At 39.8% G+C, this 19,284-nt stretch overlaps 1 protein-coding gene across 11 annotated transcripts in view; it reads left to right on the forward strand.

The window, feature by feature from the left end:
- LOC127000646 (uncharacterized) overlaps window positions 1-19,284 on the forward strand; it is a 121,994-nt gene that overhangs the window by 41,718 nt on the left and 60,992 nt on the right. For 4 of the 11 annotated variants that reach the window (XM_050864601.1, XM_050864602.1, XM_050864603.1 and 1 more), the window contains exons 1-4: window positions 7,856-8,004; window positions 13,496-13,646; window positions 15,594-15,713; window positions 16,645-16,771. The exons of 2 other annotated variants lie outside the window; for them this stretch is intronic. In XM_050864601.1, coding sequence (XP_050720558.1) covers window positions 7,871-8,004; window positions 13,496-13,646; window positions 15,594-15,713; window positions 16,645-16,767 — 528 coding nt within the window. In that variant the 5' untranslated portion in view covers window positions 7,856-7,870 and the 3' untranslated portion in view covers window positions 16,768-16,771. Of the gene's footprint in view, window positions 1-7,855; window positions 8,005-13,495; window positions 13,647-15,593; window positions 15,714-16,644; window positions 16,918-19,284 lie in introns of those variants that run through there. 5 more of the 11 variants (XM_050864600.1, XM_050864599.1, XM_050864596.1 and 2 more) reach the window with 5 other exon arrangements.

Consider the following 19,284-nt stretch of genomic DNA (forward strand, 5'->3'; position numbering starts at 1 on the left):
TGTTGGCACTCTTTGTAAACTGTTAGCACTCTTTGTAAACTGTTGACACACTCTGTAAACTGTTAGCACTCCTTGTAACCTGTTAGCACTCTTTGTAAACTGATGGCACTCTTTGTATACTGTTGGCACTCTTTGTAAACTGTTAGAACTCTTTGTAAACTGTTGGCATTCTCTGTAAACTGTTAGCACTCTTTTTAAACTGTTGGCACTCTCTGTAAACTGTTGGCACTCTTTGTAAACTGTTGGCACTCTTTGTAAACTGTTTGCACCCTGTAAACTATTGGCACTCTTTGTAAACTATTAGCACTCTTTGTAAAGTGTTGGCACTCTTGTAAACTGTTGGCAGTCTTTGTAAACTGTTGGCCCTTTGAAAACTGTTGGTACTCTTTGTAATTGTTAGTAATCTCTGTAATTTTTGGCACTATTTGTAAACTGTTGGCACTCTTTGTAAACTGTTGCCACTCTTTGTAAACTGTTAGCACTCTTTGAAAACTGTTGGAACTCTTTGTAAACTGTAGGCACTCTTTGTAAACTGTTGACACTCTTTGTAAACTGTTGGATTTCTTTATGAACTGTCGGCACTCTTTGTAAACTGTTGGCACTCTTTGTAAACTGTTGGAACTATTTGTAAAATGTTGGCACTCTTTGTAAATTATTGGCACTCTTTGTAAACTGCTGGCACTCTTTGTAAACTGGTGGCACTCTTTGCAAACTGTTGGTACTCTTTGTAAACTGTTGGGACTCTTTGTTAACTGTTGGCACTCTTTGTAAACTGTTGGCACTCTTTGCAAACTGTTGGCACTCTGTAAATTGTAGGCACTCTTTGTAATCTATTAGCACTCTTTGTATTCTGTTGGCACTCTTTGTAAACGGTTGGCACTCTTTGCAAACTGTTGGCACTTTGTAATCTTTTGGCACTCTTTGTAAACTGTTAGCACTCTTTCTATGCTGTTGGTACTCTTTGTAAACTGTTGGCACTCTTTGTATACTGTTGGCACTTTTTGTATACTGTTGGCACTCTTTGTAAATTGTTGGCACTCTTTGTATACTGTTGGCACTTTTTGTATACTGTTGGCACTCTTTGTTAACTGTTGGCACTCTTTGTAAACTTTTGGCACTCTTTGTATACTGTTGGCACGCTTTGTAAACTGTTGGAACTTTTTGTATGCTGTTGGCACTCTTTGTAAACAGTTGGCACCCTTTGTAAACAGTTGACACTCTTTGTAAACTGTTGGCATTCCTTGTATACTGTTGGCACTCTTTGTAAACTGTTGGCACTCTTGTAAACTCTTGGCAGTCTTTGTAAACTGTTGGTATTCTTTGGAAAATGTTGGCCCTTTGAAAACTGTTGGAACTCTTTGTAATTGTAAGCAATCTTTGTAATTTTTTGGCACTCTTTGTAATCTGTTGCCACTCTTTGTAAACTATTGGCACGCTTTGTATACTGTTGGCACTCTTTGTAAACTGTTGGCACGCTTTGTATACTGTTGGCACCCTTTGTAAACTGTTGCCACTCTTTGTATACTGGTGGCACTTTGTAAACTGTTGGCACGCTTTGTATACTGTTGGTACTCTTTGCATACCGTTGGCACTTTGTAAACTGTTGGCACGCTTTGTATACTGTTGGCACTCTTAGTATACTGTTGGCACTTTGTAAACTGTTGGCACGCTTTGTATACTGTTGGCACTCTTTGTATACTGCTGGCACTTTGTAAACTGTTGGCACGCTTTGTATACTGTTGGCACTCTTTGTATACTGTTGGGACTTTGTAAACTGTTGGCACTCTTTGTATACTGCTGGCACTCTTTGTATATTGTTGGCACTCTTTGCAAACTGCAGGCACTCTTTGTATACTGTTGGCACTCTTTGCAAACCGCTGGCACTGTTTGTAAACTGTTGGCACTCTTTGGACACTGCAGGCACTCTTTGTATACTGTTGGGACTCTTTCTGGCAGTTTTTGTAAACTGTTGGCATTCTTTGTAAACTGTTGGCACTTTTTGTAAACTGTTGGCACTTTCTAAACTGTTGGCATTCTTTGTAAGCTGTTGCCATTCTTTGTAAACTGTTGGCACTCTTTGTAAACTGTTGGCACTTTGTAAACTGTTGGCATTCCATGCAAACTGTTGGCACTTTGCAAACTATTAGCCCTCTTTGTAAACTGTTGGCACTCTTTGTAAACTGTTAGCACTCTTTGTAAACCGTCGGCACTCTGTAAACTGTCGGCCCATTGAAAACTGTTGGGATGATTACACACGTAAACATAGATGACCCTGTGTGTGCTTGGCTTAGCCGCTAACCTCACACCTACACACGGCTTGAGAGAAGGGGGGGGTAGCAAAGCTGGACGGTGGATCAGCTAATGCAGTGACATCTCAAGTAATGGACAGCGGACTCCTGATTTTGCGGCGCCTTTTTCATTAAGCCGCGAATTTTGGAAAATCAACGGCTTTTGTGCGAATTGCCTAACTTCCTTATTTCTAGGGCTACAGAAATGTTTTTGGTATCAATCGACGGCAAAATGAAAGGGCTATATTTTTTTAATAAGCGACAGGGCTCAAAACCCGACTTGAAAGGATAAAAATACGAATAAATTAGCAAAAACCTGACTGAAAAAAACCCTGTTTTTGAGATCCCAACCTTGAAACCCACTCATCTTTTGAGAATTACAAAAAATCTATTTAACAAATAATTTAGCCCTACCAATGTGCATTCCAATATGATGTAAAACATTTCCCTACTCCCAGTAGTGTCGTCGCTAGAGCTCAAAACGTTAACCCTTTTGAGAGCGATTTTGACAAACTCCAGACACTTTGCCGTTTTTGTCTAGTGTGGCATTGATATTACCTCTAGGAGGCTGTAATTTGGCATGTAGCCCCTCTTGGCAATGTAGTTCGCCCAGCTCGAAGGATATTTTGAAAGCTCGATTCCAAGTTTGTCGTCGAGCCGTCACAAAATAGCCTGTTTTTCGGCCCTTTTGCCGTGATTTTGACACGAATTAGTTTTTTGCTTATAATTTTTATTTATTTATATAGTGCTTTCCATTTGTTTTCTGATCTAATCTGTATTAATAGAGCTTTCATTTGCCACCAAGCACGCGTTCCAAGCTTCAGTAATTTTTGCTTGAGCTTGACCAGAAGTTGCGACGAAAATTCGCCGAATCTGACTCATTTCACGCGCCGCAACGAAAAACCTTCCTGACGCTACAAAAAATAATATATCTGCATAAAAATGCATATATGAACACTTCAATATGTTGACTATCTTGTATTAAAATCATTTATATATATATATATATATATATATATATATATATATATATATATATATATATATATATATATATATATATATATATATATATATATATATATATATATATATATATATATATATATATATATATATATATATATATATATATATATATATATATATATATATATATATATATATATATATATATATATATGTAAAGCTACTATTTTTATATAATCATTTCACTACATAAATCAACCTATATGAAGCGCCTTGTTATACATGTTATTTTTTTTATTTAGTATTCAACCCTATTTCTTCCCGTTAATTTTTTTTTTTTTACAACAAAGGAGGCAGCTCAAGGGCACACAAAAAAAGAAAACAATAATAAAAAAAAGCCCGCTACTCGCTGCTCCTAAAAAAGAAACAAAAGAGGTGGCCGAAAGCAAGGTCAAATACGAAAGGAGAGATGTCCTGATACCCTCCTCTTGAAAGAGTTCAAGTCGTAGGCAGGAGGAAATACAGATGAAGGAAGATTGTTCCAGAGTTTACCAGCGTGAGGGATGAAAGAGTGAAGATGCTGGTTAACTCTTGCATAAGGGGTTTGGACAGTATAGGGATGAGCATGAGTAGAAAGTCGAGTGCAGCGGGGCCGCGGGAGGGGGGGAGGCATGCAGTTAGCAAGTTCAGAAGAGCAGTCAACGTGGAAATATCGATAGAAGATAGAAAGAGAGGCAACATTGCGGCTGAATTTAAGAGGTAGAAGACAATCAGTATGAGGAGGAGAGCTGATGAGACGAAGAGCCTTAGCCTCCACTCTGTCCAGAAGAGCTGTGTGAGTGGAGTCCCCCCACACATGAGATGCATACTCCATACGAGGGCGGACAAGGCAACTGTGCGGGGGAGAAGAACTGGCGGAGACGGTACAGAACGCCCAGCCTCGAGGAAGCTGATTTAGTAAGAGATGAGATATGAAGTTTCCAGTTGAGATTTTGAGTTAAGGATAGACAGAGGATGTTTAGTGTTGAGGAAGGTGATAGCTGGGTGTTGTCAAAAAATAGGGGATAGTTGTTTGGAAGATTGTGTCGAGTGGATAGGTGGAGAAACTGTGTTTTTGAGGCATTGAAGGACACCAGGTTCCTCTTGCCCCAATCGGAAATAATAGTAAGGTCTGAGGCTAAGCGTTCTGCAGCCTCCAGCCTTGAGTCGTTAAGTTCCTGTAGGGTGGGTCTTCTATTAAAAGAAGTTGAGTAATGCAGAGTGGAATCATCGGCGCAGGAATGGATGGGACAGTTCGTTTTGGAAAGAAGATCATCAATGAACAACAGAAAAAGGGTGGGAGATAGGACAGAACCCTGTGGGACACCACTGTTAATAGATTTAGGGGAAGAACAGTGACCGTCTACCACAACAGAAATAGAACGGTCAGAAAGGAAACTGGAGATAAAGGTACAGAGAGAAGGATAGAAACCGTAGGAGGGTAGTTTGGAAAGCAAAGATTTGTGTCAGACCCTATCAAAAGCTTTTGATATGTCTAGTGCAATAGCAAAGGTTTCACCGAAACGGCTAAGAGAGGATGACCAAGAGTCAGTTAAGAAGGCTAGGATATCACCAGTAGAACGCCCCTTGCGGAACCCATACTGGCGATCAGATAGAAGGTCAGAAGTGGAAAGGTGCTTTTGAATCTTCCGGTTAAGGATTGATTCAAAAGCTTTAGATAGACAAGAAAGTAAAGCTATAGGACGGTAGTTTGAGGGATTGGAGCGGTCATCCTTCTTAGGCACAGGCTGTATGAAGGCATACTTCCAGTAAGAAGGAAAGGTAGATGTTGACAGGCAGAGGCGAAAGAGTTTGACCAGGCAGGGTGACAGCACGGAGGCACAGTTTTTAAGGACAATAATGAATAATACATTTAATTCTTACGCAGATATATTAATTTTTGTGGCGTCAGGAAGGTTTTTCGTCGCGGCGCGTGAAATGAGTCGGTTTCAGCGAATTTTCGTCGCGACTTCCGGTCAAGCTCGAGCAAAAATTACTGAAGCTAGGAAGGCGTGCTTGGTGGCAAATGAAAGCTCTATTAATACAGAATAATAATCAGAAAAAAATTGGAAAGCAGTAAATAAAATAAAAAGTTATAAGCAAAAAATTAGGACGTGTCCAAATCGCGGCAAAAGGTCCGAAAAACAGGCAATTTTGTGACGGCTCGACGACAAACTTGAAACGGAGCTATCAAACAATCTTTCGAGCTGGTCAAATTACATTGCCAAGAGGGGCTACATCCCAAATTACAGCCTTTTAGAGGCAATAGCAATGGCACACTAGACAAAAACGCCAAAGTGTCTGGAGTTCGTCAAAATCGCTCTCAGAAGGGTTTAAGTTTCGAGCTCTAACGACGAAACTACAGGGAGAAAGGAAATGTTATACATCATATTAGAAAGCACATTGGTAGGGCCAAATTATTTGGCAAATAGTTTTTTGAAATTCTCATAAAAAGTGGGTTTCAAGGTTGGGAACTCAATAATAGGGTCTTTACAGAGTCGTTTTTTGCAAATTCATTCGTTTTTTCCCTTTCGAATCGGTTTTTGAGCCGTGTCCTTTATTATAAAATATAGCCCTATCATTTTTGCGTCGATTGATACGAAAATCATTTTTGTAGCCCCAGAAATAAGGGAATTATGGCGATTCGCACCAAAGCGGTTGATTTTCAAAATTCGCAGCTTAATGACAGAGCTGGGGCAAGTTTCCGGTTCATGGTGTAGAGTTCACTGGCTAAGCGCAACAAATATGCCCTTCTTCCTTCTTTCCTTTTGATTTCCCTCCTCCCCCTCCGTGGCGGTCGTTATCGTACGAGTGATAATGAGTACTAGGGAAGAGTTATTATAAATTATCTCCTATTTTGTTGTTTTCTTTTTTTTTTACAACAAAGGAAGCCGCTCAAGGGCAACAAAAATAAAGTGTCTAAAAAAAAACCCCGCTAATCACTGCTCCTATGAAACTTGAACTTTCGGGTGGAGGAATATTTTCGTGTTTAAGTCTCGTTATCAGGCAAGGTTCTTAATCTGTATCTTCTTCAATGCTTTTCACTGCTAAAAATAAAATAAAAAATAAGAACACAAAACAGTAAGGAAATGGAAGAAAACAAAAAAATAATAGATGAAATGAATAAGAAAGGTCAACAAAAGAACAAATAACATGGAAGGAAACAATGGAAGAAAACAAAGAGTTAATAGATGAAATGAATAAGAAAGGTCAACAAAAGAACAAATAACATACTATACAATAAAGAATGAAGAAAACAAAGAATTATAGATACACAAATAAACAGAGATAAATAAAAATAACAAAAAACATACAAAACAGTAAAAGAATGGAAGAAAACAATAAACAGACGAAAAAAAAAAAATAAATAAAAGAAGACATTGCGAAACAGTAAAAAAAAGGAGAAAACAAAGAATTTACGTGATAATATAGATGAATAAAAAGGAAACATGAAAGAAACATACAAAAAAAAAACGGAAAAACGGAAATAAAAAGAAATTACCCAAAAAAGAAAAGGAAAAAACATACAGAAATAAAACAGAAAAACGAAAGTAATAAGAAATTACCCAAAAAAAATAAAAGAAAAAAAACATACAAAAAAACGGAAGAACGGAAATAAGAAGAAATTACCCCCCCAAAATAATAATAGAAGGGAATAAACATGAAATAAACAAAGCATCAAAAAAGAAAAGATAAACAAAAAAAAAACGCAAAACAAAACAGAAAAAAATGAACTCCCTCAAACAAGTGAAAAGAAGCAGACAAAGAAATAAACAAACAAAAAAAAAAAACATTACCAAGAAAGAAACAAAGAAAGTTACAGATTCACAAAAACAACTCAATCCCCTTCAAGCAAACCTTGATGACTTCACACACACACCTGCAAGATACCTGTGTCAGCCCAATCAGGTTCTGCAGGTGTGGAAGAGGCTGTAGAATGCCTGTAGTGAGTGATGCTGTTGGTGGTGGTAGTGGGGAGGGGGAGTATAGGATTGCCTGGTAGTGATGGTGATGTGTGCATACTTGTGTGTGTGTGTGTGTGTGTGTGTGTGTGTGTGTGTGTGTGTGTGTGTGTAGGGGGGAGGGGTGATGATAGTGGTGGTGGCAGTGGTGATGATGATGGTGGTGGAGTTGCAGTGGTGGTGGTGCAGCATTCTTTGTTCAATACTGGTCGGTGAGGATTTTCCAGACGTCAGAGGGCATGTGGAGGACGTGAGGGAGGAGGAGGAGGAGGAAGAGGAGGAGGAGGAGGAGGAGGAGGAGGAGGAGGAACAAAGAAAAAAAAAGAAGGAAAAGGAGGAGGAGGAGGATAACGGATCTTAGGGTGGTGGAGATTGGATAGTTGAGTGAAGGAAGAGGAGGAGGAGGAGGAAGAGGAGGAGGAGGAGGAGGAGGTAGTGTGTGCAGAGAAAGGGAAGGAGAGGGAGGGGACGCGGGAGGAGGAGGAGGAGAAGAAAGCAGTGTGTGCAGAGAACAGTATATAGGAGAGTTGGGAGGGAGGAGGAGGAGGAGGGTGGGGTACAGTCTTCCTGGAAGAGGAGGAAGAGGAGGAAGAGGAGCGCTAGGAAATATAAATGCTGGAGGTGGGCTTGGAGGTCCTCAGACTCGGCTCCACCAGCACCACTGTCAACACCACCACAACAAGCACCACCACCAGTATGAAGGGGTTAATGAGCTTCCTCCTCGCCACCTGCCTCGCCCTGGCCAGGTAACTACAAGGATAAGGATATGAGTAAGAAATGGCTCGCCTACAGAGTGTTGGAGGAGTGGAACAGCCTTGGCAGTCATGTGGTGCGTGCCAGTACAAGACAATTATTTCATAAATCGGTATTCTATGACGATTCCGCCTCGCACATCACCTTTTTCCAGACCTAAAAGAAGATGAATTGGCTGGCTTCTCGTGAGTGTTTGTTCACTTTCATGAGTACGAAAGCTCTGTCGAGGTACCACCAGGGTCACTAAACTACCCACTGGCATGCCTACGATTCCTACGAAAGCCTTGCCAAATGTGTCAATGTGTATAAGAATATGTCCCTATAAGATTCATGGTTGCTGAAGATAGGTGGTGTTAGAGTCTGTGCTGAGAGGAATGACAAAACTATTCATGGATGTTATGACTTGACCGACAAAGTTAGATTTAAGCATTCATCCAGCTCTATATGCTCTGAAAAGGCGAAGTGAGCGTGGAGACTGATTAAGTTCATAAATGGGCGAAGGGTTTGATTAATAGGAGTGATGTCAATAAGCTTCTTGCGGTATAAGAGTCGCGGGTATAACTCTGCTAGTAATGGATTTGTGAGACAAGTCCAGATTCATTGAAGACACTGAATGGAGCTGGTTAATGAATAGTGGTGGATGAGTGGGACAGGTTTAGCAGTCATATGGTGAATGCCGATACGATAGACGTCTTCAAGAAGTAGATAATTTCATGGACGAGGTGAATGAAAGGAGTCAGGTTTGCAGACCAGCTCCTCTGTCAGCACAAACACACCGGCCCTTCCAGAGCAAGCAAGGTCCGAGGAGTGTCAAGTTGTTTGTCTTCACCGCGAAACTCTGCCCCCTAAGGGCGAGAAGTGTAGCGATCTGTGAAACTTTGGCGCACACACACACACACACACACACACACACACACACACACACACACACACACACTGACTCAACCGAGCGACTCAACCTCCTTTAGAATGGAGACACACGAGCCAGTTTTTAGTGGTCAGTGGCCACCACAAAATAATGGTCAAAATAGAACACACCAATCTCTATGGCTGCATGCACACGGGCCACTTTTTTGTGGTCACCACAAAACAGTGGCGAGTTGTGGCGGGTGGAGCCATTTTTCCGACCACGCCACCGTGGCCGGGGATAGATACCGTTGTTTCAAATGGTAGCGTGCACACGAGCCACTATCGGTGGCCACCACCCTGCCACCCGCCGCTTTCCCTCTGTCTTGATCATAGCTGGGCACGATAACAGAAAACCTTATTCCCGATAACCGATAACTGACAATGAAAAACCTTATCGGCGATAACCGATATTCGTTAACTAGAGACACAAATATAGGCGATAACCGATAACCGATACCCGATATATATCCACAGTTCCGATACTAGCTAGCGATAAGTCCGATAGGCGAAAACGATACTATATTGATATTTCAGATAGATCAACATTGATGGATTCAAATTTTCATTATCTGTATTTAAGGAAACTTACAGAACCTTAAAACCACACGTTGATACGTACATATGGACGGTAATACTAGAAATGCCTGAACCGGTGTTGTGTTATTTGGCGTCCCCACCGTCAAAAATTGTTTACAAACACTGGTCTCTCATGAACGGTGCATGCTCAGACCAGCAAGCGTAGACCTGTACCGTCTCACAAAGTTTTTAAACCGTAATAAAGAGTTGCTGGAAGGCTGAATCAGACATATAGTACCACTACCACCGTCCTCCCTGTTACTAGAACGGCACTCTGTACGAGTTGTATTTATATGTACAGAGTGTACGTCGTTCTAGAAACTGCGAGGATGGTGGTACTCTATGTTTGATTCAGGTTTGGGTTAAAAAAGCATTGTGAGACTGTACAGATCTACACTTAATGGCCTGAGCATGCGCAGTTCACGAGAGACCAGTGTTTGTAAACAAAAGCGCCAGCTTTTGACGATGGGACACCAAATAACACAACACCGGATGCCTTCAATACCATGGCATAATCACAAACGAATATGGAATATCAAATTTGAGGCAGTGAATAATCATTTTGGGGGCAAAGTTAAATGACTTTTCTCTATGATATATTGATTTTTGAGTAGCATAAAAAAATAACCTAGTATTTTAATTTTCATGATCTAAGTATGAAATCTCATCACCGAAGATATTTCATACCCCGAAGATTTTTCATATCACACCGGGCCACGCATGCGCAGTAGGGAGGAGACAACGTTTTTTCTGAGAGGCGGAAAAAAAGTAGCGATTATCGCTATTTTGGTTACAAAAGTAACGAAGATACCGATATATATATTTAAATAAGTAGCGGATGGTCGATAATCCGATTTTGTTATCAGCGATAAAGTATCGCGATAACTTATCGCGATAACGCCCAGCTATGGTCTTGACACTTGAACACCTGAATTTTAACTGTCATAATGATGTATAAGCATGACCTTCACGCATAACTTGTATTCAGGACATAATGGATAAACTCTTATATGCTTTCAGAACTAATGTTTCATTTCGTTTCACAGTTTTCCATATTAATTGATTCTGGTATGGATTTATTACTGAATGTGGTAGTTTTATTTACCCGGAACTAGAAAGGGGAAACTGTTATGTAACCGCAAAGACTGCTGAATTACGTCAAAAAATTACATCTAATGTGACTTGATATTCTTCATGTTCAGTCTTATATTAAAATTACCGCAAGTCTCTCTTCTACTGGCACACAATTCCTCATGTTGATGTCCTGCCGTGTTATACGTGGACCAATTATTGTCATACGATGATTAAACCTATCCTGTGACCTCCTGAAGTTGTAAAAAAATGATCGTGTTCTTTTAGCTCTGTAAATAATGTGTGGAATGCTACACGCAGTAGTCTGTTGCTAAGGATGTATGGGGTGAACCCATGGCAGTACTTTCTTCAGCGCTTTTTGCCAAGAGAACACAGACAGCTGCTGCCTCTACGAGATCCATAACGCCACGTATTGACCTCATTAGTGGCTGCCACCGAGTGGCTCGTGTGCATGGTGCACCTACCCACCACTTTTCGAGGCCACCATTTTTTGTGGTCGCTACTTTTTGTGGCGGCCACTGACCACTAAGTGTCTCGTGTGAACCCAGCCTAAAAAAAGAGAGAGAGAGAGAGAGAGAGAGAGAGAGAGAGAGAGAGAGAGAGAGAGAGAGAGAGAGAGAGAGAGAGAGAGAGAGAGAGAGAGAGAGAGAGAGAGAGAGAGAGAGAGAGAGAGAGAGAGAGAGAGAGAGAGAGGAAAAGACGCTTACAGCTATAGAGATATCATTCAGGTCTTCAAGTACTTAATGTTCAGTAACGTCGATCACTCTTTGAGTTCTTTGAGTTACAGTCAACTGAAGAATTAGAAATAACGGTCTACCTATTCAAGCGAGGCGATGTAGTCAGACATTGGCATGAGTTTCTTCTCAAACCGAGTCATCCGAAATTGGAACAACCTTCCTGCAGAAGTAGTAAGTGGAAAACCATCAACTCTTTTATAAAACAAATCGACCGTTGCCTCGTGGCGACAGGAGTCAAATGAACGTACGTACTAAGTGCTTTCACCTGCTCTGCATTCAGTGAAGTGCCTGTCGAGCGGATCAAAGCTCTGGAGCGGGCAGCCTTGTGGTGAGCCAACAGGCTTCCTGCTGCCCGTGTTTCCATGTCCACTTCTTCCTTTTGTTCACTCTTTCTTATTTCCTTCCTCCTGGCAGCCACCAGACACCTCAATCCTCCTCCTCCTCCTCCTCCTCCTGTCGTATTTTCCTTTCTCTTCCTAACACTTCGGTCTTTTCTCTCTTCCTCTTCATCATTATTACTGTTGTTGTTCTCATTATTATCTTTATTGTTATTATTATTATTATTATTATTATTATTATTATTATTATTATTATTATTATTATTATTATTATTATTATCATTATCGTTTTTCTTCTTATTATTACTATCATTATTATTATTATTATTATTATTATTATTATTATTATTATTATTATTATTATTATTATTATCATAATTATTATTATTATTATTATTATTATTATTATTATTATTATTATTATCATTAATAATAATATATTATTATTATTATTATTATTATCATAATTATTATTATTATTATTATTATCATTATTATCATCATTAATATTATATTATTATTATTATTATTATTATTATTATTATTATTATTACTATTATTATTATCATCATTATTATTATTTTGTTTTTGCTCTACGTATTATTTTTTTTCTAATCATCGTCTTACCTTCTTTTTTTTCTTGTTAGGCTTAATGCTTTATTATTATTTCTTTACTACGTCTTTTTCATCGTCATATTCTTCATTCCCTTTTTGTTTTCTTCTTTTCTTCACTATCCCCCCTTCACGTTTCTTCTTCTCTTTCTTTTCATCAACCCCATCGTGTCTTCACGTCCTCACTATCACTTCGTCCTCCCCCACCTCCTCTTCCGCGCCTTCTTCTCCTCCTCCTCCTCTTTCTTCTTCTTTATTTTTTTTTCTCTTCCTTCTCTCTTTATCTGTCTTCACGTCCTCACTATCACTTCGTCCTCCCCCACCTCCTCTTCCGCGCCTTCTTCTCCTCCTCCTCCTCTTTCTTCTTCTTTATTTTTTTTTCTCTTCCTTCTCTCTTTATCTGTCTTCACGTCCTCACTATCACTTCGTCCTTCCCCACCTCCTCTTCCGCGCCTTCTTCGTTTTCTTCTTCCTATCCAAAGCTATCTATAGGAATGAATACCACATTCACACACACAGGGCTGTGTGGCCCAGCAATAGACCAAGCATATAAAAATGAGATAATATATATATATATATATATATATATATATATATATATATATATATATATATATATATATATATATATAAATTTTATATGTCTCACGTGCTGATTATCACGTGGACCACAACAGTAATAGTACATTTGTTTACATAAGATATATGTAGGTTTACCATAATACTATGTATATAATTCATATATAATAACAGAAATTAGGAACAAAAAAAAAAAAAGTGTCGTCACATCTCGTCGATCAAGCGGGTCTCTCTTAAGAAAAGCATCAATATATCGGTCACCTCGGATTCCCGTCACCAAGAACTGCGTCCAAGGTGATGGGAATATCCCTCGCTCTGCAGTAGTTTACCAGTGGACTGCGTTCACGGGTAAATTTACTGCAGTGCAATATGAAGTGACTGATAGACAGTAAATCATCACAAGTCTGACATATCGGTGGAAATGTTCTATTGATGTAGGGGATCAGGTGTGTGAACCGGGTGCAGTTCATGCGCACCCGGCTCAGGACTATTTCGTCGCGGCGAGTGGAGCGGTTTGCGGTGCTCCACTCGCCTAGCGTTGGTTTGACGGTGTTAAGAGCCAGGTCGGTCCACTGACTTTGCCACAGAAGATGTATTGATGTTGCCTTGCCATCGCCCACCTTTTCCTCTCCCCCCTCCAGCGGGGACCACGGACCCGAGGGATCCGTGCACTGTCACTGCGGAGTCTTCGCCACCAGGCACGGGGGTCTGGTGCAGCTGGACGAATTCCCCCACGAGCACGTCGCCGATTGTTCAAAGGTCCTCGAGTGCAAGACCGTGTGCCAGAATGCGGTAAGTGTGTGTGTGTGTGTGTGTGTGTGTGTGTGTGTGTGTGTGTGTGTGTGTGTATTCACCACCACCACGGCCTGATCACGTGGTGGACTCGTAATCACCAGCAGGTACACTCCCGACATGAGCAAGTGCTCTTTATCGTCGATCGATGGGTACTACCAGGACCTCACCCACCACACAGCCCATCCCCCTTCCTCAAGGGGGGACAGTAACCACTCCTAGTTAATGGAAAGAATCCGCCCTGAGCGGGCTCGACCATTGCCGTCTCGATATAGAGATGGCCTGACAGCTCAAATTATGAGTCATCCAAGTAAGGCCGAGTGTGTCCCGCGCTTTCCAATAAAATGTTTTTTTTTAATATCTTTCCATATCTTTGTGAAAAAAAATTATGTAATAAATAAAGGTTTTCCAACATTAATATCTCATAAACATTATCAAATTAGACAAAAAAGAGGAAATAAATAAGATACAGTATAAGAAGAGGCAGAAATTTCACACAAAAAAATCAAATAAATACATTGACAGTCGTAGCTGGGTACTCCTATTAGTTTGATTTGTCATAGTTTCTAAACATTTCGTTTTGACATTCATAACGCTTTCGTTACAATTACTATATTCAACAAGCAGATCCTCCATCCCGATACTAGGCAGCTCAGTCACCTGGTATCTGGCAACTACGCGTGAGGGGGATGCAACAACCCTCTCAAAACTTCAAAAGGGAATAGGAAAGCAAAGTCAAGGGAAGAAAAGAACAGAAAAAACACCTAGGTTCAGGGTGAAGTGTATAAGTGTGCACTGCGAAGCAACTAAGTGCATGGTGTGAAGTATAGAAGTGTTGAGGAGGAGGACCTAAGAAGCGATACAAAGCGTTACAGGTCAAAAGAAGATCATCTCCGTTCCTGGGACAAATTATTTACTCATTTAATAGCCATGGTATATTTTATCGTTATATTTTTTAGGAAGATATAATCGTATAATAGCAATGAAATAGTTTACGTTTATAATATATGGCTTCGAAATGTGAGACTGAGATTCACTACTCAGTGGTGGTGCACTCTATAATGCCTCTATGTAACTTGTAGTTGCAGGATAACAGGTGACTGAGTTGCCTATAATAGTATAGGGATAGAGGATCGGCTTGTTGAATACAGTACTAATTGTAACGACAGCGTTATGAATGTCAAAAGAGATATTTAGAAACGACGACAAATCAAAATAATAGGATTCTACCCAGTTACGACTGTCAATGTATTTATATAATTTTTCATGTGAATAATTATTTCTCCCTCTCCATATACAATATCTTATTTATTCTCCTCTATTTTAGGTCTAATTTGATGATGTTTAAAAGATATTGATGTTGGAAAACTTGTATTTATCACAGAAAAAGAATATATATAACAGAAAAAAATATGCATTAAAACACACAAAAAATAACATTATAGTTGGAGAGCGCGGGACACTCCGCCTTGCTTGGATGACTCATCGGCAAAGAATCCAGCGAGCTATCAGTCCTTCTCTATATCGAGAAGGCAATGGCTCAAACCGCCGCCCTGTCAGGCTGTGAAGCCTGGCAGCGCAGCGTTTTAACCAGTTGCGAAACGGAGTGATGTGTGTGTGTGTGTGTGTGTGTGTGTGTGTGTGTGTGTGTGTGTGTGTGTTGGAGGGGGGGGGGTAGGTATGTCTGGGAGGATGCAGTGTGTGTGTGTGTGTGTGTGTGTGTGTGTGTGTGTGTGTGTGATGGGGCAGTAGTAGTAGTAGTAGTAGTAGTAGACTGAAGCAGCATATAAAAAAGATGAGGAAAAAAGAAAAAAAAGTTTCAAAGTATAAACAACAAACAATAAATAAGTATAAGCAACAGAAGTGGCAGTAATAATGATACAGACAGTTTACAATACGAAAAAAACAACGTGTAAGATTAATCTTCCCTCAACTTTCATTAAACAGTGGCATAAGATGATGGGCAGCGGAAACTTGGATGCTACCACTCCAGACGGCATCACTGTCGGCCAGCAGTTCTGTAACAACATTGTCGGCGACGGACTCTCAAACTTCGGACCCCACAAGGTACGTATGCGTGCGGCTTCATCTTACTCTGTTCATGTTAACTTGGTAAACAGGTGTCTCCCCTTACTTACTAATGCAAGTTAACTATATAATATCTTCACTTTCACCCCCCCACGGTATTTCGTGAACTTGTCACATCTCCGTCCTGTATATTAGTTAACCAGTATCTTCTTTCTTTCAGCCCCACTAGCTAAGGCAGTCTCTCAAGCTTCCAGTTTACTTATGCCTGTTAGCTAATATCTTCACTCTTTCACCCCCTCCACAGTAGGCTATTTCGTAAACTTGTCACACCTCCATCCTGTATACTAGTGCATGCAAGAGTTAACCAGGACTTTTATATTGTTCACCCCTACAAGGTATTAGGTAAATATCAAACACTTTCGTCCTGTATACTAATGCAAGAGTTAACTAATGGCAGTAGCATCTTCACGTTTTCATCCCAAGGAAGTATAACGTAAGCATCTCATATTTACAACTTATTGATGCAAGAGTCGATCACTACCTTCACTCTTCGACCTCTGCACAGGATTTCGTAAACTTGCCACACGACTTGTGCATGGATGAGTTTGTTTCACCGTGTTCACCCCTACAATGTATTAAGTAATCCTCTAACACTTCTGTCCTGTATACTACGGCGAGTTATTCAGTACTTACACTCTTTCACCCCTACAAAGTATTACGTAAACCACTGGTCTCATAATGTAAAAGTAAACTCGACCGCCACTTCCTTCACCTTCATAGTCGCTAAGGAAGAAATGCAGTCTGGTGCCCATTAGATTTGATGTCATTTCACTTTGGTCTAGGGATAGTGCGGTCTGAACATCCATGAAAATCAATGTAAATCGTATTTAAGCCCCAAACTATGCTGGGCTATAATGCATGTATGGATGTATGTGTGTATGTATGTAGCTATGTATATTTTTTTCTTCAGGTGCACGGGTACAGCAACATCTGCCACGGTCCCCTGCTGTATGATGATCTTGAGTCCACCGAACCCCTGTGCTGCACCGACGGCCTCTACAAGCCATGCCCCAGTACCACTCACATACACTAGGCAAACACACACACACACACACACACACACACACACACACACACACACACACTGACACATATGAGCTGTTTTTTTCTTGGGTTTCTTCTCATCAAAATGTTTCACGTTTACAAAGCTGAATAAAATATGAAAATACCGAAACTTTATTTATATTCTTCCTCTTTTTATCGTGCTGATGATGGTGGTAGTGGAATAATAGTAGGAGTAATAATAATAATAATAATAATAATAATAATAATAATAATAATAATAATAATAATAATAATAATAATAATTATAATAATAATAATAATAATAATAATAATAATAATAATAATAATAATAATAATAATAATAATAATAATAATAATAATAATAATAATAATAATAATAATAATAATAATAATAATAATAATAATAATAATAATAATAATAATAATAATAATAATAATGATAATGACAATAATAATAATAATAATAATAATAATAATAATAATAATAATAATAATAATAATAATAATAATAATAATAAGAAGAAGAAGAAGAAGAAGAAGAAGAAGAAGCCCTGACGTCTGAACGAGGGGGGGGCTGTATCTTGTAAAACACGGAACGGGAACTGTTGTCCGATAAAAACCACCGGTGGAATACGTTCTGCCTAAGAGAGTATTTTTGTAAGATGTTTAATTTTATAGTCTTCGCCAGTGTTGTATGAAAGGGACAGATCCAAAGCCTTAGTCAATGTACACAGAATATTTAATAGACCCTCTCAAATAGTAAATAGCTCATATATAAGAGAATGAGTGGTGTATTTGGGGGGACGCGAGACGCTGCGGAGAGACTCGATGGGGACCCACCCAAACGTACTCCATACATGTCAGACTATAACCAGTATATAACACTTCAAAAATATTATGGTAACCTAACCTAGACGTAAGCACGGACAAAACTACCAATAAAGACTAATTAACCAAGCCGCGGCAATGCAACAATATATGGCGGCTTGTCAGTAAAGTAAACATTGCCACGCACGAAGCCTCACCACGGCCATAACACCTGATTTACTCCCAGTCTGCGAGGGTAAAACTTAACCAAACCTACCAAAAAATTACCAGAACTTCTCCTAACCTCTCGTAACCTAACCAAAACCTTACCAAACCCTTACCAAACCTCTCGTAACCTAACCAAACCTCTCGTAATCTATTAAAAACCTTACAAAACCCTTACCAAACTTCTCACAACCTAACCAAACCTTACCAAACCTTTCGTAACCTAACCAAACCTTACCAAACCTTTCGTAATCTACCCAAAACCTTACCAAACCTCTCGTAACCTAACCAAAACCTTACTAAACCCTTACCAAACCTCTCGTAACCAAACCAAACCTTACCAAACCTTTTATAGCCTAACCAAACCTTACCAAACCTCTCGTAACTTAACTAAAACCTTAGCAAACTTCTTGTAACCTAACTAAACCATTATCAAACCTCTCGTAATCTTTCCAAACCTAGCCAAACCCTTACCAAACATTCCCAAACCCTTACCAAACTTCTAGTAACCTAACCAAACCCTTCTCAAACCTCTCGTAACCTAAACAAACCTTACCAAACCTCTCGTAACCTAACCAAACTCGTAGCAAACTTCTTGTAACCTAACTAAACCATTATCAAACCTCTCGTAATCTTACCAAACATAACCAACCTTTACCAAACATTACCAAACCCTTACCAAACTTCTAGTAACCTATGTAAGGTGCCAGACAGCTTGACTGGAAACAGAAAAGTTAACAAGCTGCCGGATGGATTCTCGGATGATGTGCTGGCAAATATGTTTCTAGACTTTTTTGATAGGAAAATTGAGAAATTTATCAGGAACTTTAAACCCGACGGTTACCATGGACCCGCTTTGGAAACTCCAGTCCCTGAAATTAAGTGTACAAGCTTTCAACAAGTGGATGTGGCTGTGGCGAAAACTATCGTACACAGGGTGAAACTGACGTACTGTGATAATGATCCCTTGCCGATAAATGACATCATTAAGAATGGAATTTTCAGTGATTTCTTAAATATTATGACTGAGATGGTTAACACTATAGTCGGTTCACCCGAGTCTGAAGTGAGTATTATCGCGCAACGGCAACCTGCAGCCCATAGCTGGGCGTTATCGCGATAAGTTATCGCGATACTTTATCGCGATACTTTATCGCTGATAACAAAATCGGGTTATCGGCCATCCGCTACTTATTTAAATATATATCGGTATCTTCGTTACTTTTGTAACCAAACTGGCGATAATCGCTACTTTTTTTCCGACTCAGAAAAAAAACGTTGTCTCCTCCCTACACGTGGCCCGGGCGCCCGGTGTTGTATGAAAAAACTTCGGGGTATGAAATATCATGGAAACATGGAAACATGGAAATGCAGGCAACAGAAAGCCTATTGGCTCATTACGAGGTTGCCCGCTTTGGTGATTTTATCTGCTCGACAGCCTGGGGCCTGGGGAGCAGATGAAAGCACCTCGACATTGAGGAGCAGATGAAAG

The sequence above is a fragment of the Eriocheir sinensis genome, chromosome 19 (genome assembly GCF_024679095.1).
Source record: "Eriocheir sinensis breed Jianghai 21 chromosome 19, ASM2467909v1, whole genome shotgun sequence".
NCBI classification, from domain to species: Eukaryota; Metazoa; Arthropoda; class Malacostraca; order Decapoda; family Varunidae; genus Eriocheir; species Eriocheir sinensis.